We start from the raw sequence: 27,645 nt of genomic DNA on the forward strand, positions 1-27,645 counted from the left end.
GATTCAGCGGTGTCGGCAGTGACCAAGAGGACGACCATCCCGGTCACGGGTGGAACAGCCCTGCGGGATATGCAGGACCGTAAACTAGAAACCTTCCTCAAGAGAGGGTCTTCGAAGTCTCCACCCTAGGTATGCGGGCCGTGATGTGCAGTTCGCTCGCGCAAAGGGCCAGCTTACTCTGGGTACAGCAGCTTTTCACCTCTCAGGAGTTGCCCCCTGAAGAGGCCGCCCAGGCGGACCGTCTGGAATCTGCCATAGCATACGGGGCGGACGCCTTGTATGATCTCTTTCGCGTAATGGCGCGGTCCATGGTTTCGGTTGTAGCAGCCCGACGGCTCTTGTGGCTTCGCAACTGGGCGGCGGATGCTTCCTCCAAGTCGAGCCTTGGCTCCCTCCCCTTTCGGGGGAAGTTTTTATTTGGAGAGGACCTGGATCAGATCATCAAGTCACTGGGGGAAAATTCGGTGCATCGGCTGCCAGAGGATAGACAGCGTTCCTTCAGGTCATTTTCTTCCGGTAGAACCAGGGCCAGGGCACAGCGACGTTATAGGTCTTACCGGCAGTCCGGTTCCCGGATACAGCCGACAAGATCCCAGCCTTGGTCTCGTTCCTTTCGTGGGCGGGGGCCCGCGAGAGAGGGTCCAGGGCAGGGAAATCCACCCACAAAGTCATCCCAATGATGCCAAAGGAACCCACTTCTCACCTCCCCGGATCGGAGGCCGCCTCATGGACTTCTACGAGGAGTGGGCAGTTTTCTCCACGGACCAGTGGGTGCTGGACACCATAAGAGACGGTTACGCCTTGGAGTTTGTGCGCCCCCCGAGGGACCGGTTCATCTTCTCCCCCTGCGGTTCGGATCTCAAGAGGATAGCGGTTCAACAAGCACTAGACCGACTCCAGGAAATAGGGGCCATCGTTCCCGTCCCCTTCGAGGTGGGCTTGGGCCACTATTCCATTTACTTCATCGTTCCCAAAAAGGACGGTTCCTTTCGGCCCATCCTGGACTTGAAGGAGGTAAACAAGGCCCTCAGGGTCAGCCGGTTCCGCATGGAGACTCTTCGATCAGCGATTGCTGCAGTGCACAAGGGAGAATTCCTCGCTTCACTGGATCTCTCAGAAGCATACTTGCACATTCCCATCCTGCCGGCTCACCGGCGGTATCTTCGCTTCAAGATTCTCGGTCAACACTTTCAGTTCAAGGCGCTTCCCTTCGGTTTGGCGACCGCACCTCGGACCTTCACAAAGATCATGGTAGTGGTGGCGGCGGCCCTCCGCAAGGAGGGTATCCTAGTACATCCGTACCTAGACGACTGGCTGATTCGAGCGAAGTCCTTCTCACATGGTCAGACCTCAGTGGCCAGAGTAGTACAATTCCTACGCTCTCTGGGCTGGGTGGTGAACCTTCCAAAGAGTTCCCTTGTGCCCTTGCAACACCTGGATTTCTTAGGAGCGAGCTTCGATACCCGGCGGGGTATGGTGTTCCTGTGCCAGGACAAGGCGCAAGCCCTGAGGGAGCACGTGTCTCGGTTTTCGGCTTTGGAAGAACCAACCGCCTGGAATTATCTGCAGCTCCTGGGAGTAATGGCCTCCACCATCGACATGGTACCCTGGGCGTTTGCACACCTGCGTCCCACTGCAAGCGTCCCTGCTATCCCGTTGGAAACCAGTCTCCCAGGAGTATCAGGTGATCCTGCCGCTTCCACCATTAGCCAGGAAAAGCCTGGATTGGTGGCTTGTCCACTCGCATCTGGCTCGGGGAGTCTCGCTCGAGGTTCCCAATTGGGTGGTGGTGACCACCGATGCCAGCCTCGCGGGATGGGGCGCCGTCTGCGAAAGAAGCGCCACGCAGGGGACTTGGACGCCAGAAGAGGCAAAGTGGCTGATCAATCGCCTGGAAACGAGAGCCGTGCGTTTCGCTCTTCAGCGTTTTCTTCCCCTGGTGCGACACAGAGAGGTGAGGATCCTCTCGGACAACGCCATCATCATCGAGGGACTGTAATTCTCGTAGCCCCGGAATGGCCCCGTCGGCCATGGTTCGCAGATCTACTTCAGATGACGGTGGACGGCCCACTTTGCCTGTTCCATCTTCCTCATCTTCTGCGTCAGGGGCCGGTATTTTTCGAGCAGGCAGAACTCTTCTGTCTTGCGGCCTGGCTTTTGAACGGCGCCGTCTCCGCCACAGAGGCTACCCGGAGACAATGATCTCAACGATGCTTCGTTCCCGCAAGCCTTCGACCTCCGTCGCTTATGTTCGAGTTTGGAAGGTCTTCGAAGCCTGGTGCTCCGACCACGGGGTCCAAACCATGGAGGCGACTGTCCCGCTGATCCTTCATTTCCTACAGGATGGTCTGGATAAGGGTCTCGCCTATAATTCGCTCCGGGTTCAGGTGGCGGCCTTGAATGTCTTGGTACAGAAGGACTGCTCTCTACCCCTTCAGCCGGATATCGCACGTTTTCTGAAGGGTGCCAAACACCTACGGCCACCGGTCGGGGATCCTTTCCCTTCTTGGAGCCTCAACTTGGTGCTGCGAACACTATCGGGCCCTCCTTTTGAACCCCTGAGGGGGTCCTCCCTCAAGGACCTGGCCCTCAAGATGGTTTTCCTGGTAGCCATCTCTTCTGCTCGCCGAATCTCAGAGCTCCAAGCCTTGTCCTGCCGGGACCCTTATCTGCGTTTCTCCGACTCCGGGGTTTCCCTTCGTACGGTGCCATCCTTCCTACCAAAGGTGGTCTCGGCCTTCCACGTCAATCAAACGGTGGAGCTTCCAGCGTTCGCTCCAGAGGAACCCCGGTCTCTCCGGCTCCTGGACGTCAAGCGTGTGCTGCTCCGTTACCTGGAGGTTACCAATGACTTCCGGGTATCCGATCATTTGTTTGTCCTCTGGTCAGGACTGAGGAGAGGTTCTCAGGCATCCAAGACGACTATTGCGCGCTGGATAAAGGACGCCATCTCATCGGCTTACATTGCGGCGGGGCGGGTGCCGCCTCGCAGCGTGTCGGCTCATTCCACGCGATCCCAAGCGGCGTCCTGGGCGGAATCTCGCTCCGTTTCCTCCCAGGAAATCTGCCGTGCGGCGACGTGGAAGTCGTTGCACACTTTTTCCAGACATTACAGACTACACCTGGCGCCTCAGTACACGGGTTCTTTTGGCGATCAAGTTCTCCGAGCAGGTCTCTCAGGACCCCACCCGGTTTAGGGAAGCTTGGGTACATCCCACTGTCTGGACTGATCCAGGTACGTACAGGGAAAAGAAAATTATTCCTTACCTGCTAATTTTCGTTCCTGTAGTACCATGGATCAGTCCAGACGCCCGCCACTAGGGGTTTCATTAGGTCCTGCTCGGATTCTTCCAGGTAACTTTCATTCTGTTTGTCTCTGATTATTGTTACTGTTCACAGCTTCTCACAAGTTGACTGTTGGTGGTCCCGTTGACCGTTTGTTTACTTATATCTTTCTCTGTTCCTTTTTGGGGACGGATCTGGATCCAAAATGTTGTGTTTTGCTTTTGGGCTTTGCTATGCGTAATACTGAGCTCCAGCAGAGGGTGCACTACTCTATATGCTGACGCTCTCAAACTCTGTTCTGACTCCATCTGCTGGTTGGGGGATATAACCCACTGTCTGGACTGATCCATGGTACTATAGGAACGAAAATTAGCAGGTAAGGAATAATTCTCTTTTCCCACCTCCAGTGGTGTCTGGAGAATGGGTAGTTGCTTGGCGGGTTGAGCAGCCCTTGTGGCTAGGCCCCACACTGAGGCTCAGCTGGTTCGCCACATGGTAGGCCGTGGCGGCACCTTTGCGTGCCTTTTGTGCTCCATTTACTGCCCTCTCAAGTTACATCGGATCGTGCCTTGTGCACCCGTCTGTGTGGCCTATTACGCGTGTGCTTGTGCACCTAGTTGAGTGCCTAGCTGGGCGCCTAATTAGGTGCATAGGAGTGCCTATCAGGGTGTCCATTTGTGCAGTCACACATTTTTTTTACAAGCACGAAATCACCTTTTTTTTAGTTGCTGAGGAGAAGTCCCGTCCGCCCTGCCTCCCAGGGGGGTTGGGAGGTTCTGAGGGGACCATCCCCCCCTGGTCGAGGCCGCTGCTAGGGTCGAGGACCCGGCTGAGGGAGTAGCAGCGTCAGGGGTGACACCGGGGAGCCCGGTTCACTCACCCCTGCTGGAACAGGGCTCCAGGACCGTGGACAGCGGCAAATATTAAGGAAAAAAAAAAAGTTTCTGCTTTTGTTTTCGGCCGGCTCTCCTTTCCTTTGCGCCGCCGCTCGGGGTTCTCTCGGGGGGGGGGGGGGGGCGGCGCCGCCGCTCGCCGGAGGTTCAGTTTAATTTAAAGAATTTAAGAATTTGTCCTTTGATTTTTTTTTTTTAAGCGCGATCGAGGGCATGCCGCAGGCCCGGCAACTCACCCCCGCGGCATGCCCTCGATCGCGCTTAAAAAAAAAAAATCAAAGGACAAATTCTTTAAATTCTTTAAATTAAATTGAACCTCCGGCGAGCGGCAGAGCCGCCCCCCCCCCCCCCCCCCCCCCCCCCCCGAGAGAACCCCGAGCGGCGGCGCAAAGGAAAGGAGAGCCGGCCGAAAACAAAAGCAGAAACTTTTTTTTTTTTTCCTTAATATTTGCCGCTGTCCACGGTCCTGGAGCCCTGTTCCAGCAGGGGTGAGTGAACCGGGCTCCCCGGTGTCACCCCTGACGCTGCTACTCCCTCAGCCGGGTCCTCGACCCTAGCAGCGGCCTCGACCAGGGGGGGATGGTCCCCTCAGAACCTCCCAACCCCCCTGGGAGGCAGGGCGGACGGGACTTCTCCTCAGCAACTAAACACAATTCTATTTGGAAAACAAAAACTGAAGCAAAAACTCAATAAACTCTAACCCTGACTGACAACTAGTACTCAGGGCAGGCAGGGGCTGTGACTGCACCTGCACCATCTACTGGAGACAGAGTAAGACTGAGGGGCTGTGACTGGCACATTATCATATATGACTGAGTCCGACAAGTCTTGCTCTGTCTCCATCTACTGGTGCGGAGTCACAACCCAGGTGTCCTGGACTGATCCTTGGTACTACAGGAACGAAAATTATCAGGTAAGAAACTAATTTTCCTGTCCAGGGGTCGAGAGCCAGGAAACACACTTCAGCCGGTCCAGGGGTCGAAAACAGAGGATCAGACACAAGAACTAAGTGCAGGAACAACCAGGAGCCAAGAAGCCAAGGCAAGGTCTGAGGTGCAGACCTTGCCTTAAATACTGTCACCCAGCTGGAGCTTGCAGGAAGGAGCCACTCAATTTCTTGTAGTGGCTCCTTTAAGAATGTCTTCTGCCGCGCGCACGCGGCTCTAGGGGAACCCAGCAGGGGGAGGAGCCAGACGCGTCCAGGAAGTACAGCTGACGCCGCAGCCATGTTGGTGAGGCCGCAGGAGCTGCCGCGGAACAGCCTGCCGAAGCCATGCGGTTACTGCGAGCGGAGCGGTCTGCCGCCCTGGTGAGTGGTCGGCCCCGGTCGCGGCTTGCCGCCACCGGTGGCCATAACACTTTACCCTCCATTGCCTCAGGTACAAATCTAGATTGTAAGCCCTCTGGGGATAGAGAAATACCTACAGTACCTAAATGTAAACTGATGTGATATCTCAGATCGAATGTCTGTACATAAAAATAAATAAATAAAAAACAATGTATCACAATCCGCTTGTGATTTAACTATTCTGAATGATTTTGTATCATCTGCAAATTTGATAACCTCACTCGTATTCCTTTCCAGATCATTTATAAATATATTGAAAAGCACCGGTCCAAGTACAGATCCCTGATGCACTCCACTGTTTACCCTTTTCCACTGAGAAAATTGACCATTTTTCTAGCGTGTAGCAGATGGACTCAGGACCCATGGGTATAGTGTACTCCTGATAGCAGTTAGATTGAAATCTGATCAGTCTCTATCATCAGCCCTAGTACATATACCCCTGCAGGAAGTGCAGCTCTTCAGTATTTTCAGTCTCCATAGCAGTTAGGGACTCTATGCAAGCTAGCCTAGCTTTAGAGTAAATTTTTCCAAAGAGATCCAAATTAAGAAGAAATCTTACCTCTACAGACGAGCCCCACTCTGCTGCGGTGACACCCGTTGGGTCCCTTCCCCAGTCGATATTCCCGAGGTGATTTACACAATCCCTCGGAAGTGAACCTCGATCCGACGGCCAATCTTTGGCAGGGACCTAGCCCCCCGACATCGGGTGAGGCTGAGAGGCAGCGGGTGCAAGCTCGAGCGTGGCGGTGAAGGTATTTTCCCTCTCCCTCCGCAGCCGGAGACCGCCCAGAATGAAACCAGGAAGCGCCAGGACAAGGTAAAGATGCACAGGTCGCCAGCTAGGACCAGTGCCACCGGGTTGATCGGCCTCAGCAGGGCTAGACTCCGGTCAGATCTGAGGGCCCTCCCACGTGGAGACCCTCCGAGTTGGTCGCCATATTGTCCGCGTGGTCTCCATCACCATCTTGGCCCTGCTGGCCGCCCTATCCGTCGTCGCGATCCATGTGCACAAATACCTTGTGTGCACAACGTCGCGCGCACAAGCGAAGCGCACAGCCACGCGCTCACAGTGCTGGGCGCATAACTTCAACCCGTGCGCACAACAGCGCGTACATCGCTTGGCACGCGCGCACTAAATCTATACGCTCATCTTCGACGCACAACTGTATTGTACACGCACAAACCATGGCTCCTGAAAATAAGCTGAAAGCTCAGGGCTTTTGCTCAGCATGCCACATTAGAGCTGCACAGCATGAGGAGGCCACGGCCCTGTGTATACAGTGTAAAGAGGCTCTAGGGGACCCAACTCATGGCCCTCCCCAGCTGGTACTGGACCCCCAGCCCTTTGAGCAGTACGCTGGACCTAGCATCACACAGCGGGACTCCCCTCCCCCCCCCTCAAACAGGGCTCCCCAGGGATACGGCGCCCCCTAGTCTACACCCAGCTTCTATCTCCTGGGTGGAATTCTTCAAAGGTCTGCATACCTTCATCCACATGCAACCGGGGCCTCCTACAATGCGGTCACAGGCACCACCAGAGGACCTCAACATGCCAGGACCCTCTATGCCCAGGGAGGTGATCCCACCATCCAGAAACCCCACCTTTGGGGACACAGACATCTCAGATGAGGAGTCAGAACCCCTGGAGGAAGGGGAACTCCCTCCGGGGACAGAACCCCATCGAACCATGAGATGCTTCTTCACCAAATACAAACTTCCAGACCTAGTCACGCACAGCTTGAAAGAGCTTGCCATCCTGGGCACAAGCGCCTCGGGAGGAACCTAAGCCGAACCCACTTTTGGAGGGACTTCGTCAGACCTCCCGCCATTTCCCACTATTACAAGCTGTCCAGCAACTAATTTACCTGGAATGGGAGGCCCCAGAAACCACATTCAAAGGGGGCCGGGCTCTGGCAGCCATGTACCCTCTGGACTCAACCGCCAAAGATCTCCTGGCATGTCCGAAAGTGGATGCCATGGTCTGCGTGGTCTCGAAGCGCACTACTATCCCAGTGGAGGGAGGAGCAGCACTCAAAGATGCTCAAGACAGACGTCTGGAATCTATCCTCAAACAGTCCTTTGACGTCTCCGCTATGTCTTTACAGATCGCGGCCTGCTGTGCCGTGGTGACGCGCCTGCTTAGCGCAGACCAGGAACAACATTCCTGGGGAAGCCCTGGAACCAGCCGTATCATTCCTCGCGGACGCTGCTTTGGATCTGGTATGCATGGCAGCTAGAGGAGTCTCATCCGCCGTGGCAGCCAAAAGACAAATCTTGCTCCGAAACTGGTCAGCCGACGCATCCTCCAAAACGAGACTCACAAGGGAACACTCCTGTTCGGAAGTGAACTAGAGAAACTAGCCAACAAGTGGGGCGAGTCTCCTCTGCCGCGGCTACCGGAGGACAGGAATAAGAGAAACCAGCGATCTTTCCCCTGGACCTCCAGGGGCAGAAGATCACAGCACTTCGACCCATATAGAGGCTCATATCAAGCGGCCCGCCCCGCAGGCTGAAGCCAGTCTTTTCGGAATAAGCACAATAAAAGGGGAGCCAGCTCGGGCCCAGGCCCCATTCGCACCCCACAATGAAAATCAGCTGACCCATCCAAAGGAAGAAGCCATAGGGGGTAGACTGGCCCTATTCTACCAAAGGTGGGTCAAGATAACTTCGGACAATTGGGTCTGCCCCGGACAAGTTTGTGGAATCTCCCTGCCACGACCTTTCCAAGAGAATGACAGTGGAAGCTACACTGACCAGGTTATTAGCCTTAGAGGCTGTAACACCGGAGCCTCCACAACAAATAAATACTGGCCACTATTCCATCTATTTTATTGTTCCCAAGAAGGAAGGAACGTTCAGACCTATCCTGGACCTCAAGGCAGTCAACTGTTACCTGAAGATTCACCGCTTCCGATGGAAACCCCACGCTCGGTAATAAGGGCGATACAACTGGGAGAGTTCCTTACCTCCCTGGATCTGTCAGAAGCCTATCTACACATTCCGATCCATCAAGAACATCAGCATTTTCTACGCTTCTCGATCCTGGACCGTAACTACCATTTCCCGGCACTACCTTTCAGGTTAGCCACTGCACCCCGGACATTCACCAAGATCATAGTGGTGGTGGTAGCAACACTGAGGAAGGAAGGAATCCGCGTGCACCCTTATCTAGACGATTGGCTGATCAGAGCGAAATCCCTAGAGGAAAGCCACCAGACACCCAACATAGTCAAAACTCTACTGGAGAGCCTCGGGTGGGTGGTCAACACAAACAAGAGATGCCTGCAGCCCTCCCAATCTCTAGAATACCTGGGAGTCTGTTTCGTCACCAAACAAGACAAGGTCATACTGACCCAGACATGGAGATCAAAACTGATGAACTAGTTATGAGCCCTGTTGAGCGAACCTCACCCCACAGCATGGGATTACCTACAAGTTCTCGGCCTCATGGCATCCACACTGGAGGTAGTTCCATGGGCATGGGCTCACATGAGACCCCCTACAACGCTCACTACTATCACGATTGAATCCTCTGTCCCAGAACTATACCGTGCGGCTTCAGCTTCCAGACAGAGTTCGGGCCCAACTACAATGGTGGCTACAAGAAGCCCAAGTGAGCCAGGGAACGAGACTATCCTCCCCAACCCGGATCCTACTCACCACGGATGCCAGGCTACGAGACTGGGGAGCACACTGCCAGAAGCTAACCGCCCAAGGGCAATGTAACAAAGAAGAGTCTGGATGGAATATCAATCGCCTAGAAGCATGGGCAGTCAGACTAGCCTGCCCAAGGTTCGGTCACAGACTCCGAGGCAAAGCGGTCAGAGTAATGTCCGACAACACCACAACAGTGGCGTACATCAGCTGTCAGGGAGGAACCTGAAGCCAACAGGTGTCTCTGGAAATAGACCCCCTAATGTCATGGGCGGAAGTGAATCTTCAAGAGATCTCGGCTGTCCACATTGCCGGGAAAGACAATGTTGCAGCGGACTACCTCAGCAGAGAGAGTCTAGATCCAGGAGAATGGAAACTGTCAACCAAAGCATTCCAATTGATAGTAAACCGTTGGGGAACACCAATCATGGACCTCCTGGCAAGCCGGTCCAAGTACCCAGTTTCTTCAGCCGTAGGCGGGAACCCCAGTTCCAGGGAATCGATTCCCTGGAACAGACCTGGCCACAGGAGACTGTTATACGCCTTCCCGCCGTGGCCCCTATTGGTCGCGATCATCCACAAGATAGAACACCACAGGGGGCCAGTACTTCTAGTGGCCCGAGACTGGCCAAGAAGACCATGGTATGCAGACATGCGAAGACTGTTGCAGGGAACACCCTGCCGCTACCTCCACACAGAGACCTGCACCAACAGGGACCGATCCTCCACAAGGATCCAGCTTGATTCTCTTACGGCCTGGCCATTGAGAGGGCTCGCCTAAAAAGGAGAGGATACTCGGGTGCAGTAATTGACACCCAACTCCGAGCATGCAAGTTCTCCACATCCCTGACATACATAAGGATTTGGATAGTATTCGAATCCTAGTGTGAGGACCACGACATTATACCACACTCAGTCAAAATTCCTACGATTTTGGAATTACAGAAGGGACTACAGAAGGGATTGTCCCTCAACTCCATGAAGGTATAGGTGGCAGCCTTGTCATGCTACGGAACCAAGAGCGAGAGCGGCAGCCTAGCCTCTCACCCGGATGTCTCCCGCTTCCTGAAAGGAGTCAAGCACATCCGACCACCCCTAAAGTGGCCGGTGCCTCTTTGGAACCTCAACCTGGTCCTAGATTTCCTAGCAGGAATCTCCTTCAGACCTCTCCACGGCCTGTTTCTCCGACTATTAACATTGAAGACAGCCTTCCTGCTGGCAGTCTGTTCAGCTCATCATATATCCGAGCTACAAGCACTGCCGGGAGCCGTTCCGCAGACTCACCCCGGTGTCTTACTTCCATCTCAAGCAAACCATCTCGCTACTTTCACCAGATGAGCATAAGAATTCGGAAGAAGCTCAAAGTCTACGACATCTCAATGTTGGCAGGCTCCTAGTCCGATACCTGGAAAGGTTGGAATCTGTACGAAAGACGGATCATCTATTCGTCTTCCACAGCGGGAAGAAGCAGGGGGAAGCAGCGGCGCGAGCAACCATAGCCCACTGGATCAAAGAAGACATCAAGGCAGCCTACGTGGAGGCAGGGAAGCCACCGCCTCTACAAGTCAAGACCCATTCTACTAGAGCCCAGGCAGTGTCCTGGGTGGAAACCAAGATGCTGTCACCCGCCGAGATCTGCAGGGCGGCGACATGGTCCTCCATCCACATCTTCTCCAGGTTTTACCACCTGGATTTTCAGGCTCGTGAGGACACAGCATTTGGAAGGGCAGTACTAAGTGGGTCACGGGCAGCCTCCCACCCGGTTCGGGAGTAGCTTTTATACATCCCATTGGTCCTGAGTCCATCTGCTACATGCTAGGAAATGGAGAAATTACTTACTTGATAATTTCATTTTCCTTAGTGTAGACAGATGGACTCAGCATCCCACCCACGGCTGCCATTACTCATGGAATTCCCGGGGGACATTCCCGGGAGCAAGTGATTCAAGGGTAAGCCATGCTTTCCTTCATCTAGGACACCCATCCTACAGAGTGTCGAGATTTCCCGGTTGAGGGCTCTGGCGGTCTCAAGCTATAGCCAATTCAACCAGTTAAAATTATTCAAGTTAACCAAGTTATAAAGTTAATCAAGTTCTTCAAATTAGTCAGTCACACATATATATCCACAATGCTTTTCGAGGAGAATAATGAAGAGCTGCACTTCCTACAGGGGTATATGTACTAGGGCTGACGTCAGATTGAAATCTGATCCGTCTCCAACTGCTATCAGGAGTAGACTATACCCATTGGTCCTGAGTCCATCTGTCTACACTAAGGAAAACTAAATTATCAGGTAAGTAATTTCTCCATTAATCCTACTCTGATTCCTGTCTTTTAACCAGTTTATAATCCACGAAAGGACATCACCTCCTATCTCATGACTCTCTAGTTTTCTTAGAAGCCTCTCATGAGGGACTTTTTTAAACACCTTCTGAAAATCCAAATACACTACTTCTACCCGTTCATGTTTATCCTGATGTTTATTAACCCCTTCAAGAAAATGAAGATTTGTGAGGCAAGACTTCCCTTGGGTAAATCCATGTTGTCTGTCTTCCATTAAACCATATCTTTCCATATACTCTGTGATTTTGATCGTTAGAATAGTTTCCACTATTTTTTCCGGCACTGAAGTCCGGCTCACTGATCTATAGTTTCCCGGATCACCCCTGGAGCCCTTTTTAAATACAGGGGTTACATTGGGCAAGATAATGAGACTGACAGTGAAATGCTAAGAGAAATAAGGGAAGCTAACAAAATTGGTAGTGCGGTAATAATGGGAGACTTTAATTACCCCAATATTGACTGGGTAAATGTATCATCGGGTCACGCTAGAGAGATAACGTTCCTGGATGGAATAAATGATAGCTTTATGGAGCAATTGGTTCAGGAACCGACGAGAGAGGCAGCAATTTTAGATCTAATTCTCAGTGGAGCACAGGATTTGGTGAGAGAGGTAACGGTGGTGGGGCCGCTTGGCAATAGTGATCATAATATGATCAAATTTGAATTAAGGACTGGAAGGGGGACAGTAAGCAAATCCATGGCTATCGTGCTAAACTTTCAAAAGGGAAACTTTGATAGAATGAGAAAAATAGTTAGAAAAAACTTAAAGGAGCAGCTACAAAAGTAAAAAATGTCCAAGAGGTGTGGTCATTGTTAAAAAAATACCATTCTAGAAGCACAGCCCAGATGTATTCCACACATTAAGAAAGGTGGAAAGAAGGCAAAACGATTACTGGCATGGTTAAAAGGGGAGGTGAAAGAAGCTCTTTTAGCCAAAAGATCTTCATTCAAAAATTGGAAGAAGGATCCAACAGAAGAAAATAAGATGATGTATAAACATTGGGAAGTTAAATGTAAGACATTGATAAGACAGGCTAAGAGAGAATTTGAAAAGAATTTGGCTGTAGAGGTAAAAACTCACAGTAAAAACTTTTTAAAATGTATCCGAAGCAGAAAGCCTGTGAGGGAGTCAGTTGGACCGTTAGATGATCGAGGGGTTAAAGGGGCACTTAGAGAAGATAAGGCCATCGCGGAAAGATTAAATGATTTCTTTGCTTCTGTGTTTACTGAAGAGGATGTTGGGGAGGTACCCGTAATGGAGAAGGTTTTCATGGGTAATGATTCAGATGTACTGAATCAAATCACGGTGAAGCTAGAAGATGTGGTAGGCCTGATTGACAAACTGAAGAGTAGCAAATCACCTGGACCGGATGGAATACACCCCAGAGTTCTGAAGGAACTAAAAAATGAAATTTCAGACGTATTAGTAAAAATTTGTAACTTATCATTAAAATCATCCATTGTACCCGAAGACTGGAGGATAGCAAATGTAACCCCAATATTTTAAAAGGGCTCCAGGGACGATCCGGGAAACTACAGACCGGTTAGCCTGACTTCAGTGTGAGGAAAAATAGTGGAAAGTGTTCTAAACATCAAAATCACAGAACATATAGAAAGACATGGTTTAATGGAACAAAGTCAGCATGGCTTTACCCAGGGCAAGTCTTGCCTCACAAATCTGCTTCACTTTTTTGAAGGAGTTAATAAACATGTGGTTAAAGTTGAACCTGTAGATATAGTATACTTGGATTTTCAGAAGGCGTTTGACAAAGTTCCTCATGAGAGGCTTCTAGGAAAAGTAAAAAGTCATGGGATAGGTGGCGATGTCCTTTCATGGATTGCAAACTGGCTAAAAGACAGGAAACAAAGAGTAGGATTAAATGGACAATTCTCTCAGTGGAAGGGAGTGGACAGTGGAGTGCCTCAGGGATCTGTATTGGGACCCTTACTTTTCAATATATTTATAAATGATCTGGAAAGAAATAAGACGAGTGAGATAATCAAATTTGCAGATGACACAAAATTGTTCAGAGTAGTTAAATCACAAGCAGATTGTGATAAATTGCAGGAAGACCTTGTGAGACTGGAAAATTGGGCATCCAAATGGCAGATGAAATTTAATGTGGACAATTGCAAGGTGATGCATATAGGGAAAAATAACCCATGCTATAGTTAGACAATGTAGATTCCATATTAGATGCTACAACCCAAGAAAAAGATCTAGGCGTCAAAGTGGATAACAAGTTGAAATCGTCGGTTCAGTGTGCTGCGGCAGTCAAAAAAGCAAACAGAGTGTTGGGAATTATTAGAAAGGGAATGGTGAATAAAATGGAAAATGTCATAATGCCTCTGTATCGCTCCATGGTGAGACCATACCTTGAATATTGTGTACAATTCTGATCGCCACATCTCAAAAAAGATATAATTGCGATGGAGAAGGTACAGAGAAGGGCAACCAAAATGATAAGGGGAATGGAACAGCTCCCCTATGAGGAAAGACCAAATGAGGTTAGTCTTTCAGCTTGGAGAAGAGACGGCTGAGGAGGGATATGATAGAGGTGTTTAAAATCATGAGAGGTCTAGAACGGGTAGATGTGAATCGGTTATTTACTCTTTCGGATAATAGAAAGACTAGGGGGCACTCCATGAAGTTAGCATGTGGCACATTTAAAACTAATCGGAAAAAGTTCTTTTTCACTCAAAGCACAATTAAACTCTGGAATTTGTTGCCAGAGGATGTGGTTAGTGCAGTTAGTATAGCTGTGTTTAAAAAAAGGATTGGATAAATTCTTGGACGAGAAGTCCATTACCTGCTATTAATTAAGTTGACTTATATAATAACCACTGCTATTACTAGCAACAGTAACATGGAATAGACTTAGTTTTTGGGTACTTGCCAGGTTCTTATGGCCTGGATTAGCCACTGTTGGAAACAGGATGCAGGGCTTGATGGACCCTTGGTTTGTCCCAGTATGGCATGTTCTTATGTTACAGCCTTCCGGTACAATGTATGATTTTAATGATAGGTTACAAATTTTAACTAATCTGAAATTTCATTTTTGAGTTCCTTCAGAACCCTAGGATGCATACCATCCGCTCAAGGTGATTTGCTACTTTTTAGTTTGTCGATCTGGCCTACTACATCTTCCAGGTTCACAGTGATTTGGTTCAGTTCGTCTGACTCATCACCCCTGAAAACCATCTCCGGAACTGGTATCTCCCCAACATCCTCATTAGTAAACACGAGGCAAAGAATTAATTTAGTCTTTCTGCAATGGCCTTATCTTCCCTAAGAGCCCCTTTAACCCCTCTGTCATCTAATGGTCCAACTGACTCCCTCACATGTTTCTTGCTTCAGATATATTTTTAAAAGTTTTTATTATGAGTTTTTGCCTATATGGCCAACTTCATTTCAAATTCTCTCTTCGCCTGTCTTATCTATGTTTTACACTTAATTTGACAATGCTTCTGTCGTGGTGACTACTTTCAGAGAAAGGATTTTAATTTTATCTCTACCTTATGGCTCGTGGCAGGGCATGCCATTGATGCGGCTCTGTTCTTCCCAGCTTATTAGGTTGGGGTTATGCGCTAAATGTGCCAACGGTGAGGAGGGTTCGTCTGTGGCTTCTTCTCCTGCTAAACAGCGTCTAGTATCGTTGTCTTTTATGTCGGTTAAGTGCGGTAGTACCAGTTCCCACAGTGGAGCTTCGTTAGGGGAGATGCTCCATTTATTTTCTGGTCCCCAAAAAGGAGGGCTCGTTTCAGCAGATTCTCCATTTAAAGAAGGTCAATGTAAAACTCAAGGTGCCACGCTTCAGGATAGAAACCCTAAGGTTGGTCATAGCGGCTGTATGCAAAGGAGAATTCCTGGCTTCCTTGGATCTCATGGAGGCTTATCTACATATTCCCATCCATCAGGATTCTCAGCGTTTTCTCCGCTTCATTTATTTATTTATTTATTTAACAGTTTTATATACCGACCTTCATAGTAAATAACCATATTGGATCGGTTTACAATTAACAAGAATAAAAAACTGGGGTAACTATTCAAGTAAACGAAAGATAAACAGTAAGTAGGAATGAGTCAAAGTTACAATCAACAGGGAAGAGAACTTGGAAGCTTGCAACAAGCTGGAAAGAAGATAAGGCAGGAAATAAATATGAAGTGATGCCATAGGGCGTACGGGTTAAAGCTTAATGGTGCTTTAACCTGGGAGAGTCAGAGTCCATTCGTGAGTATAATCATCATCTATTCATGATTCTGGATCAACATTTTCAGTTTCAGGCTCTTCCATTTAGTCTCGCCACAGCTCCGCAGACTTTCACCAAGATGAATGTGGTGGTGGCAACTTTCCTTCGAAAGGAGGGTATTCTAGTCACCCATATTTGGATGATTGGTTGAACAGAGCCAAGTCATAGTCTCTATGTTGCAAGTCAGTTCATTGAGTTCTCAAAGTACTACAGTCCCTAGGTTGGGCAGTGTTTCATGACAAACGTCAGCTATCACCAACTCAAACTCTTATAGGGAGTCTTTCTCTCTCAAGATCGAATCTTGAAACTTCAGGCCCAGATCCGCCTGTTTTTGTGGTTGCAGGTACCTAAGGTCTGGGACTACTGATAGGAACTTGGCTCGATGACCTCCATGCTGGACTTGGTTCCCTGGGTGTTTTCCCATATGATATCACTACAGACAGCATTGTTGTCCCACTGGAAGCCAGTATCAGAAGAATATCATATCTGCTTACCTCTGAAGGGTTTGCCGAGAGACAGTCTGTCATGGTGGCTTCCGACTTCCTATCTCTGTCGGGGAGTGGACCTCGAAGTTTACGATTGGATGGTGGTTACTACCGGTGCCAATGTCTCTGGATGGGGAGCAGTTTGTCAGTCCCATTCAGTTCAGGGATCCTGGTCCACGAGACAGTCTGTGTGGTCTATCAACCGTCTAGAGACCAGGGCAGTTCGCTTGGCCTTGAAGGAGTTTCTGCCGTTACTACGGAATCGTTCAGTTTGAGTTCTGTCTGACAACGCGACAACAGTATAAATCGGCAGGGCAGAACCACAAGCAAGGCAGTGGCTCTAGATGCACAGAGGTTGGTGCTCTGGGCGGACCGACATCTAGAGAGATTAGCGGCATCCCACATCGCAGGAACAGAGAATGTTCAGGTGGATTTTTTGAGTCGCACACACTTGGATCCAGGTGAGTAGGAACTCTGAGACAGCCATGAAGTTAATTCGAGATTGTTGGGGTCTACCTCACATGGCAATCTCTCAGAATGCCAAAGCCTTCCAATTCTTCAGTCGCCGAAGACAGTATGGGGCTGAAAGGGTCGACGCTTTGGTTCTACTATGGCCTAGGAGTTCTACTATATGTTTTTCCTCCATGTCCGCTGGTGGGCAAGGTTCTACATCGCGTAGAAAAAGCATTGCAGAGATGTGATTCTGGTGACTCCAGAGTGGCCTCTGCGTCCGTGGTTTGCAGATCTGGTCAACCTGGCAGTGGACGGCCCGCTTCGCTTCGGCCACCTGACGCATAGTCTTCAACAGGGTCCTATCTTTTTCGACCAGGCTGCTCGCTTTTGTCTAGCGGCATGACCTTTTGAGAGGAGGCTTTTGAAAAGGAAAAGGTTACCTGGACTCGGTAGTCACCACATTGTTACAGTCTAGAAGGAAGTCTACTAACCTCTTATGTTCAGGTATGGAAGACTTTTGAGTCCTGGTGTTCTGTCAGGGGAATTCACCCTCTTAGGGCCTTAATTCCTGAAATATTATCTTTCTTACATGATGGCTTCACTAAGGGCTTATCTTAGTTCTCTTAAAGTGCAAGTAGCAGCACTGGGTTCTCTCCATGGCAAAATTGAAGGTTCCTCTATTTTGCCTCATCCGGACGTGGTTCGTTTTCTTAGAGGTGCGATTAATCTTCGTCCTCTGGTTCGGAAATCTTGTCCATTCTAGAATCTTAATCTAGTTCTTAAAGCTCTGTGTGAAACCTCCCTTTGAGCCGCTTCAAAGGGCTACGTTAACGGATTTGACACTTAAGGACATTTTTTTCGTTGCCATTTATTTAATTAATTTATTTATTTAAATTCTTTTGATATACCAATACTCAAGACTAGTGTCTTATCGTACCGGTTTACAGTGAAACAAGGGGTAACCAATTAACTAGGAAGATAAAGTTACAATGAACAGGGATTTATAGAGTGGGAGAGTTGAGAGCAAAAGCATAAGATTAACATAAAGTATAACATAACAAAGTTTAACATAACAAAGTTTAACATAACAAAGTTTAACATAAGGAACGAACGCAGCAAGCTTTGACAATAGCTTAATCTTTAGGTCAAAAAACTGCAGGCACAAATGTGGGAGAAGGTGGAGGGCGGATCTGAGAAAATGAAGTGCAGGGCTGTGCTGTTAGTGGGGTGTTCATCAAGGGAAGGCTTGAGTGAACAACCACGTTTTTAGTTTCTTTCTGAATGAAAACGGGCATTGTTCCGGGGGAAGAAGATTCCAATGTCCGGCCGTGGACAAGGTTAGTTTCTGGATGGAGGTGTGACTAGTGGATTTGTTAGGGGGGGCTTGGAGCGTTTCTTTGTAAGCTGATCTGATCGGTCTTGTGGAAACGTGAAGTTCGAGTGGTATTTTGAGTTGTAGTGTAGATCGGTGATAGATGTTTTTGTGGATGATGGATAAGGTCTTAAACATTATTCTGTGGTTGATAGGTAACCAGTGTATGTTTTTTAGGATTGGTGTGATGTGGTCCATTTGTTCAACTAGAAGAATTTCTGAGTTACAGGTGTTATCTTGTCGAGATCCTTTCCTTCGGATTTTAGAATCCGCAGTTTCTTTACGGACGGTATCTTCCTTTTTACCAAAGGTGGTTTCAGCGTTCCATGTCAGTCAGTGGAACTTCCAGCTTTTCCTAACTTATCGGCGTCTGATCCTAATGCGAGGGAGCTCAAACATCTAGATGTTCAGAAAGCTTTATTGCGTTACCTCGAGATTACCAATGACTTTAGGAGGTCTGATCACCTCTTCGTGCTGTGGAGTGGTCCTAATAGAGGTTCCAAGGTTTCTAAAGCTTCTATTGCACGATGGTTGAAGGGGCTATTTCTTCGGTGTGTATTACACATGGTCGTCCAGTTCCAGAAGGCTTGCATGCTCACTCCACACATTCACAAGTGGCGTGGTGGGAGTAATCTCAACTTGTTTCCCCACAGGAAATTTGCAGAGCGGAGGCTTGGTAGATGCTGCATACTTTTGCAAGGCTCTATCACTTAGATGTTGGGGTTCTGGCAAACCCTTCCTTTGGCGAGAGTGTTTTGCGAGCAGGTCTTTCCAGGTCCCACCCTGGGTAAGGGCTTTAGTACATCCCAGGTGTCTGGACTGATCCGGGTACTTACAGGGAAAGGAAAATTGATTCTTACCTGCTAATTTTCGTTCCTGTAGTACTAAGGATCAATCCAGAGCCCACCCAATTAGAAGGGGGTTATATTAAGGGGAGAGTCGTTCGCTCAGCTGTAAGATTGTTCTGTTGCATTCCATGTTCTTGTTAATTGTTATTTAATGGTTTCATATTTTTTGGTATTATCTGCTTTGATATAGATATATACTGATGAACTACATGTGGCACAGTTGCTTAGATATGGTGTCAGCGAGGTTTTTTTCTCTGTCTCCATCTGCTGATAGGGGGAGATGAACCTAGGTGTCTGGACTGATCCGTGGTACTACAGGAATGAAAATTAGCAGGTAAGAACAAATTTTCCTTTTGTGTGTGACTCATTTTCGCATAGAAACCTTGCACTCTGTGATAATGGCAGTACAGTCAGGCGAGTTCCCAGAGTCTCTGGATTTGTCCGAGGCATACCTACATATTCCCTTCTGACTAGAATATCAACAATTTCAGCATTTCACGGTTTTGGAGTGTCATCAGTTTTGAGCTTTCTTTTGGTTAGGCCACTGCACTGTTTCGGGTTCAGACCGTGCACACTGGCGCTCTGTCCTAGGGGCTAATCTCACTGAAGTCTACACTGTGGGCTACCTGAGGAGTTTATCACCTGCAAGCACACAGGATTCACTTGGGTACTTACCTAATATAAACACATGATTACTGGGATTATACCTGGGGGCTTGAACCCAGGAGCATATTCCCCACACAAACTTTGATTCAGTACATCACGGTTCTAGGTACTTAGGAAAGTAAGTTTATTTGAGCAATAGGAGGATAGAACAAATAAAATCAGATAATACCAAAGAAATAGGTAACAATTGCTATATATATATATATATATATATATATATATATATATATATATATATAAAGCTTACATGTTTCCAAAGGATCAGCCTGTGCTATCACGTCTGCAGCACACTCTCCCTAGCTGTTATTTTTCTCCTTATGCAGTAAATGCTTGGGAAAGCAGTGATGTTCCCTCCCTCTAAGTTCTTATCAATTTCAGGTGCAGCTGTGTGGCCTTCATTTTCTCTCATGCTTTAGCATAAGTTAATTGCTTGCTTTCTCATCATAGACCTACTGGAATAAATAAACAAATATTCTTGCCTGTTTGTAAAGATTTCACAGTGCAAAACAGTAAATAGGAGTTCACTCAGAGGTTGGCCTGTGGCCTTCAAACTAGTCTTTGTCTGGGTGAGAATTCTGAATCCATACAGCCTACCATCTGAATACATTTTCAGCAAAGGTAACAAAAAAAAATTATTCCAACACATGCCCAGAACTTTTTCCAAGATTATGGTAGTGGTGGCGACAGAGTTGAGAGAGGATGGGGTTTTCTGGTACATCCATACTTGGACAAGTGGCTGATTCAGGCCAAGACTCTGGAAGAGAGCCTTTGGTTCTTGTACAAGATGATCTCCTTTTTGCAGGAGTTAGGTTGGGTCGTGACCCTGGCCAATAGCAATCTCTGGCTGTCTCAGTCGCTGGAGTATCTTGGTGTTTGGTTCGACACAGAAAAGTGCAGAGTATTCCTGCCAGAGGACCATAATCAGATGCTGATGGCCCGGGTGTGTCTATTAACAAACACAGTACACCTGACAGTGTGGTCGTATCTACAAGTGCTTGGATTGATGGCTGCGACTAGGAGGTAGTGCCGTGGGCAAGGGCACATATGCTTCCTTTTCGGTGCAGTCTGCTGTCTCGTTGGAACCTACAGTCTCAAGACTATTTGATTCGGCTCCACCTGCTGATGGAAATTTGCACTTAACTGTGGTGGTAGTTAAAAGCGGATCATTTAAGGAAGGGGATTTCCTCAAGTTTACCTGACTAGCTAATACGACAGATGCGAGCCTCCAAGGCTGGGGAGCTCACTGTCAGAAGCTGACAGTGCAGGAGCACTGGAGTGCAGAAGTCTCTCTCTGGAACGTCAATTAGCTGGAAGCCCGGGTGGTCTGGTTGGCATACTTGCAGTTCGCAACAGGTTGCAGGATCGAGCAGTCCGGATAATGTCAGACAATGCAATGACAGTGGCCTACATCAGTCTGCAGGAAGGAACAAAGAGCCAGCAAGTGTCACAGGAAATAGACCTATTTATGGACTGGGCGGAAGTGCATCTTCAGGAAATCTCAGCTTCGCACGTTACAGGAAAAGACAATGTCAAAGCAGACTTTCTCAGCAGGCAGAGTCTAGACCCAGGAGAACGGCAATTGTCAGACGAGGCATTTCAGCTAATAGTGGATTGCTGTGGTCTTCTGTTTCTGGACCTGCTGGCGACTTCTCATAATACGAAGATTCCTCGAATCTTCAGTCGCATCATTGGGCATCGATGCTCTCATTTAGGAAAGACTGGAGGACAAGCTGCTGTATGCCTTTCCCCCATGGCTCATGTTGGGCGGAAAGGTTTGGAGGGTCAAGAGTCACAAGGGGTTGTGCTTCTGGTGGCACCAGATTGGCCCAGGAGACCATGATATGCGGCTCTGCAAAGGTTCCTAGTAGACTCCCCCCTCCGATTTCCAGCACACGGATCTGTTGCGGCAGAGGCCTGTTCTTCATGAAAATCTTACTCGAGCCCTCTCAAGGGTATGGCCCTTGAGAGGGCTCACTTGCTGAAGCGTGGATATTCTTCTGCGGTGATTGCCATCTTACTATGAGCTAGAAAGTTCTCCATTTCCTTAGTCTATGTGTGGGTTTGGCAAGTGTTTGAGGCTTGGTGTTAAGATCGAGGGGTTCTTCCTCGTTGAGATCCTGCTCATTTTGGAATTTTTGCAGGATGGATTGAATAAAGGGTTGACCCTTAATTCCTTAAAGGTACAGGTAACAGCTCTTGCCTGTTTCAGGGGTCAGATGAATAGTGGACCCTTGTCGGCTCATCCAGATGTGGCCTGTTTCTTGAAAGGAGTGAAACATCTTCGTCCTCCCTTGTGGTTACCGGTAGCCTTGTGGAGTCTCAATCTAGTTTTACATTTAGCAGGCCCTACGTTTCAACCAATGCATAACTTTTCTTTGTGGTTACTGACCTTGAAAACAATGTTTCTTGTGGTGATTTGTTCTGTACATAAAATATCCGAGCTTTCAGGCCTGATCTTGCCTGGAGCTGGAGCTGTTTCTTTGAGTGACTCCAGGGGCAATACAGCTGTGTCCTGTTCCTTCCTTTTTGCCAAAACTGGTCTTGGATTTTCACTTAAATCAGTCCATTTCCCTGCCATCTCTTGATAGAGAGATGCAGAGGAAAATCGCCTGTTGCGACACTTAAATGTTACGAGACATATTATGAGATATCTGGGGGTTTCTATACCTCTCAGAAAGATGGATTGCCTGTTTGTCCTCCTTGGTGGAGGTAAACAAGACGAGCCGGCTTCACAGGCTACAATAGCTCACTGGATTAAGGAGATAATCACGGCCGCGTATGTGAATGCTGAGCAGCCATTGCCAAGTCAGGTTAGGGTTCATTCCACTAGGGCTTAGGTAATGTCATGGACGGAGGTTAGATTGCTGTCTCCCATCGACATTTGCCAGGCTGCAATGTGGTCCTCTTTACTTATCTTTACTTATCTTTTTTATTTATTTATTTAAAAACTCTTCTCTACCGTCGTTAAGTTAGATAACCATCACAACGGTTTACAGAAAGGCATGTTAAAGAAAATTATAAGTGGTGTAGATTACAAATTAAACATGTGCCATCATAGTACGGTAACATATTTTAGTACGATAAACTATGTGTTTAAGTTAAGCCTATATGTTGGTTAGGAAACTGTTAAGCGGTTCAAATCTAACATTAATATGCATTTGTAGGTTAAAAACAATAACTGCTTGCTTGATGCTTCCTTATCTTTCAACTGTTTTTCTCCTTCTCTTTGTCTTTATAAAAAGCTTTTTTAAAGAGCCAAGTTTTCAGATTAGTTTTGAATATTTTCAAATTTCTCTGCAGCCTTATTTCGAGTGGCATGGTGATCCATAGCACAGGACCAGCCAGTGACAGTGCTCTTTCCCTTACTTGAGTGAGGCGTGCTGTTTTAACAGAGGGGACAGTTAGTAGAGCCTTATTAGCAGATCTCAGGTTTCTGTGCGGGACATGTACGCGCAGTGCTGTTAAGCCAGTCGGCTTTTTCATCGTGGATTAGTTTATGAATTATACTCAGTGCCTTATATTGTATTCTTTGTTCAATTGGAAGCCAGTGTAGTTCAGCAAGTGTTCCTGTGATGTGGTCACTTTTTTTTTTTGCCAGTCAAAATTCTAGCAGCGGAATTTTGCAATATTTGCAGTGGTCTAATTGTAGATCGAGGTAGCCCTAATAGCAGGGAGTTACAATAGTCTGTGCTTGCGAATATCGTTGCCTGTAGAACTGTGCGAAAATTGTTTAGCGTTAGCAGGGGTTTGTCTTCTCAGGGTCATTAGTTTGGCGTAGCCTTCTTTTAATTTCTGTGAGATGTTGTTTCATGTTTAGCTCAGGGTCAATTATTACCCCTAGATTCCGTACTTTTATTGCTAACTCCACAGCTTGATTATTTTTGATTGCGATTGTAGGTTGTATAGGGTGTATGTTTTTTCGTTCAAGGTGTAAGAATTCAGTTTTGTCGATGTTTATTACCAGTTCATTTGGTTTAGGAGCTGTTTGATTATTTCAAGATACATATTGGCTAGTTTCATTGTTTCTTCAATGGTGTTTACGATGGGTAACAGTAGTTGTATATTGTCTGCGTATGCATAATGTATGATTCCAAGTCCTGCTAGTAGGTGACATATTGGAAGTAAGTAAATATTAGAGTGTTGCAGACAGGGCTGATCCTGTGGTACTCCTGTTTGTAGTTTGACTTTGTCTGAAAGTGTGTTTTTGATTTGTACTTGGAAACACCTATTGTTTAAGTATGACTCAAACCAGTTTATTGTTGTTATTGAGTCCTATTTCTTTTAGTCATTGATTTAGTATTTTGTGATTTACAGTGTCAAATGCTGCGGAGAGATCCAATAGAACCAGAATGTAGTGTGTTCCTGTATCGAAGCCTCTTAAGATATTATCTGATAGAGCTAATAGTAAAGTCTGTGAACTGTAGTGTTTGCGGAATCCATGTTGTGCTGGATATAAAATGTTGTTACTTTCAAGGTGGTTTGACAGTTGTTTTTGTACTGTTTTTTCAATTAGTTTGGCTATTAGGGGTAAGTTGAATGGTCTTTTGGTTTGATTATAGCTCCTTTCAAGGTATCCGGCATTAATCCTTCATCTAGGAAGAGGTTGATGATTTTAGTTAATGTTGGGGCTACTGTGTTGGCTAGTTTTTTTAATTCCGTAATGGGTATGGTGTCAATTACGTGGGGAGCAGGGTTCAGTTTTTTTTTTTATCATGTTCTCGACTTCAATGTATGATATCTCATCAAATTCTGACCAGTTGCTGATGTCCCTAGTGGGCATCTTAACCTCTTGTTTTGTTGTGTTAGGGATTTTTTTTTTCTTAGGTTCTCAATTCATCTTTAAAGAATTGAGCTACATCATTGCATTGGTTCTCTTGTAAGGTTAGGTGATTGTTTGTATTGTCGCTAGTTAGGTTTTTTACTATGTTAAATAGGGTTCTGGAATTATTTGCAAATTTTTCTATTTTTGAGCTGTAGTATTTCTTTTTGTTGTCTAAAATTGTTTTTTTGTAGTTTCCTGTACTTTGTTAAATTCTCAGTTTTGTTATTTTTCCATTCTTTTTCTTTCTTTCTAAGGATCCGTTTTACTTTTTTGATTTGTTCGCTATACCATGGATTATTTTGTTTTGGTTCTTTAATGCGGGCCGTTTTTTGAGGGTTTAATTAATTTGCTAAAGTAGTGGTTCTGTTTATCCAGTCGGTTGTTGCAGTGTGGCTATTTGTGTAATTGATGTGTGTTAATTCTTCATGTGATTTGTCTTTTAGAATATCTGTGTTGAAAGGCGGGTGGTATGTGAATTCAGCTGTTTCCATGTTTTGTTTCTTTATTGGGCCTGTGTGTTTGATCTGAGAGTTAATGAGAAAGTGGTCAGACCATGGGATTTGTGTGTATTCGGTTTTTATGTTTTCTACGAGGCTACTGTTAATGAAGGTTAGATCTGAGTGGCCCGCTTTGTATGTTGGTTTATCTGTGATAAGTTTGAAACCTAATGCAGTCATTATGTCAATTATCGCCTGGATGTGCACACTCGCGAGGACACAGCCTTTGCTCTTGTGGTTTTGACTGGACCGTGGAAAGTCTCCCGCCCTATTCAGGAGTAGCTTGGGTACATCCCACTGGTTCTGGATTCATCTGTCTGAACACTAAGAAATGAGTAATTACTACTTACCTGATAATTTCCTTTTCTTTGGACAGTCAGAGGAATTCAGTTTTCCGCCCTTGGATGCCAAATGATTGTGTTATGGTCCTTCTGCATGACTACGTGTTCCAGGGGTTACTGGTAAGTGTTAATCCAGTCCCTAGACTAGTGTTAATACTTTGTCTGAGCTCAGTGTTTCCTGTTGGCTGAGTACTGAAATGGTTATCTGTTAATCAAGTTTTTGTTCGTCTTTCCACAGTTGGCTTATGCAGAGAATACTGGCGGGCTGATGTCACTGCAGGGGTATATATACTTTGATGTCAGCTTTGCTCTATCTCCATCTGCTGGTAGAGGTGCATAAACCACTGGTTCTGAATTCATCTCTCTGTCCTAAAGAAAATAAATTATCAAATAAGTAGTAATTTCTCATTATGTAGATAAATATTTTGAAAATTGCACTCTGATAATAACTTAAATGCTTTTAGATTAGACTGTAAAACAAAATGTAAAAACTTCCCTTTTCTCATCCTGTACTCAGAAGTATAAGAAACACACTTTGACTTTCTCTAGTAATTTGCTGAGGACATCTTCAGATAGTGCAGATCTATTTGTTTCACCCATGTACATTAGGACACATTAATTAGTAATTGCCAGCCTGCTCCATTATGCCATTTCTAGGGCATCTCTTACTTGTCCTTTTACTTTCTTTCAGGGCCGGCGATCCCGCCGCCAGAGAAGAGAGTTCAGAGAGAAACGTTTAAAAGGAAGAAAAATTAGTCCCCCCAGGTTAGTCCATGAGCCAATAATGTGCCAGTTTGTGAAGAATTATGTATTGAAACATTCCCCATCTTGAGCAGGTAAGCGTTTGTATAAAGGAAACACTGTCCCCATCCTTTTAGGAGGTCCGATGTATATGAGAAATATCAACTGTTTTCCCAAGGCAAGAAAATGTGTATGAGAAAAACACATCCTGCCCTTCAACCCAAGGCAGCAAGGAAGTCCACCCACATTCAGTACTAGAATGGGTGTGCAGAAAATATACTCCCCATTCCAGAGCCCAAAAAGCTCACCTACTGGCAATCCATCCCTTTTCCCAGTGGATGAATTCTGTGGGCTGTGCTTTGGCACCGTTGTGGAAAAGAACTGATGGGGTGCATGCCGGATTTTCCTTTATGCGGAAGTGCTAATTAATTTATTTGTTTATTAATAAAAACATTTATACTCTGCACGAAACGAAGTACTTGGTGGATTAGGAGGCATACCCATTTGGGAAATCCCAGGTACTAGTTATGTCTGGCCTGGGTCAGCCGAAGAGCCTGCCCCTGCCAGTTGGAACCCGGGGGCAGGGCAGCCAGTAAGTTTGGGAGATCCCCTGCCTGTTGAACTGTCTGAGGTGGTGTGTCAATGAATTTGCCTTGGTCCCTCCTCTGAGATAGCTGACTTTGCATACTGCTGAAACTGTTTGCCTTGTCGCTGCCATTGCACTCTTTCCTCCTGAGCCCACCCTTGGACTTGGACCGCCCCTTCCCGGCCGCAGTCTCCGGTACCGTGTGGACAAAGTCATTTGCGGTGGGGGTGGTCGTGTAGGTCGAGCCTGAATGCAGGCTTTATTTCTGCCCACTGCTGGCCGTTGCTCTTGAGGAATCCGCCCTCTGTCTGCTCAGTTGGACACTCCTCTCCCCCTCCTCTGCTTGGCTCAGTGAAATGGCACAATAAATCACCACCTTCTGTAATTACCATCTGCTCATTCCACACCTCTGCCCTCTGCTTGATGTCCGCTCTGGTGAGGAGACACACTGCCCACTCTTTGAACTGGCACTTGGTCACACTCACTGTTCCCAAACACGCTGGCCTCGCTTGATGCTGCAGGTCTGAGAAGCCACCGCAATGGATTGCCAATCTGCCTATCTGTCCAGCCACACACACTGGTCTCCACTTAATGCTTCAAGCCTGGGGTCGCCAACCTTCCGATGCTCTCACCTCATACCTATGTTACTGTTGGCCATATCAAGCAAGTGCACTGCAGACGCGCACCAGGACACTTCAGAGAGCAAGTGGAAGCCTCTCAAAGTCGACGGTATGTTAACTACTGCGAGACAGTTACTATAAACTGCAAGAGCCACAGATTCACCAAGATGGCAGGCGCATCTGCACTGCCAGATTTTAAATGCCCTTGAGCCTGTCTACCTCAGGACTTCCCTCACTGCCTGCCCGGTCTTACCCCTTTTCCAACATCATAGTCAGAAGGTTCACAGGGGTGGGGGAGGAGGGGAGACAGTGAGGGAAGAGTCCCAAAGGCCAGATACCCCGTGCTTGCTGGACCGCGCAGGGCAACTGGCGCAATAAGTAAGCGTCCTATGAAAGCGGCACAAACACTCCTGTGTACACAGAGAAGTGCAACTTAAATGA

General features: G+C 47.3%; 1 protein-coding gene across 9 annotated transcripts in view; it reads left to right on the forward strand.

The window, feature by feature from the left end:
- CLASRP (CLK4 associating serine/arginine rich protein) overlaps positions 1–27,645 on the forward strand; it is a 531,120-nt gene that overhangs the window by 227,696 nt on the left and 275,779 nt on the right. For all 9 annotated transcript variants that reach the window (XR_003859212.1, XR_003859213.1, XR_003859215.1 and 6 more), the window contains one exon: positions 25,949–26,022. Coding sequence is in view for 4 of the 9 variants with exons in the window: in XM_029620007.1 (XP_029475867.1) it covers positions 25,949–26,022 (74 nt within the window). In the remaining 5 variants the exon portion in view is untranslated. The remainder of the gene's footprint in view (positions 1–25,948; positions 26,023–27,645) is intronic.

Source organism: Rhinatrema bivittatum, chromosome 11 (genome assembly GCF_901001135.1).
Source record: "Rhinatrema bivittatum chromosome 11, aRhiBiv1.1, whole genome shotgun sequence".
Taxonomy (NCBI): Eukaryota; Metazoa; Chordata; class Amphibia; order Gymnophiona; family Rhinatrematidae; genus Rhinatrema; species Rhinatrema bivittatum.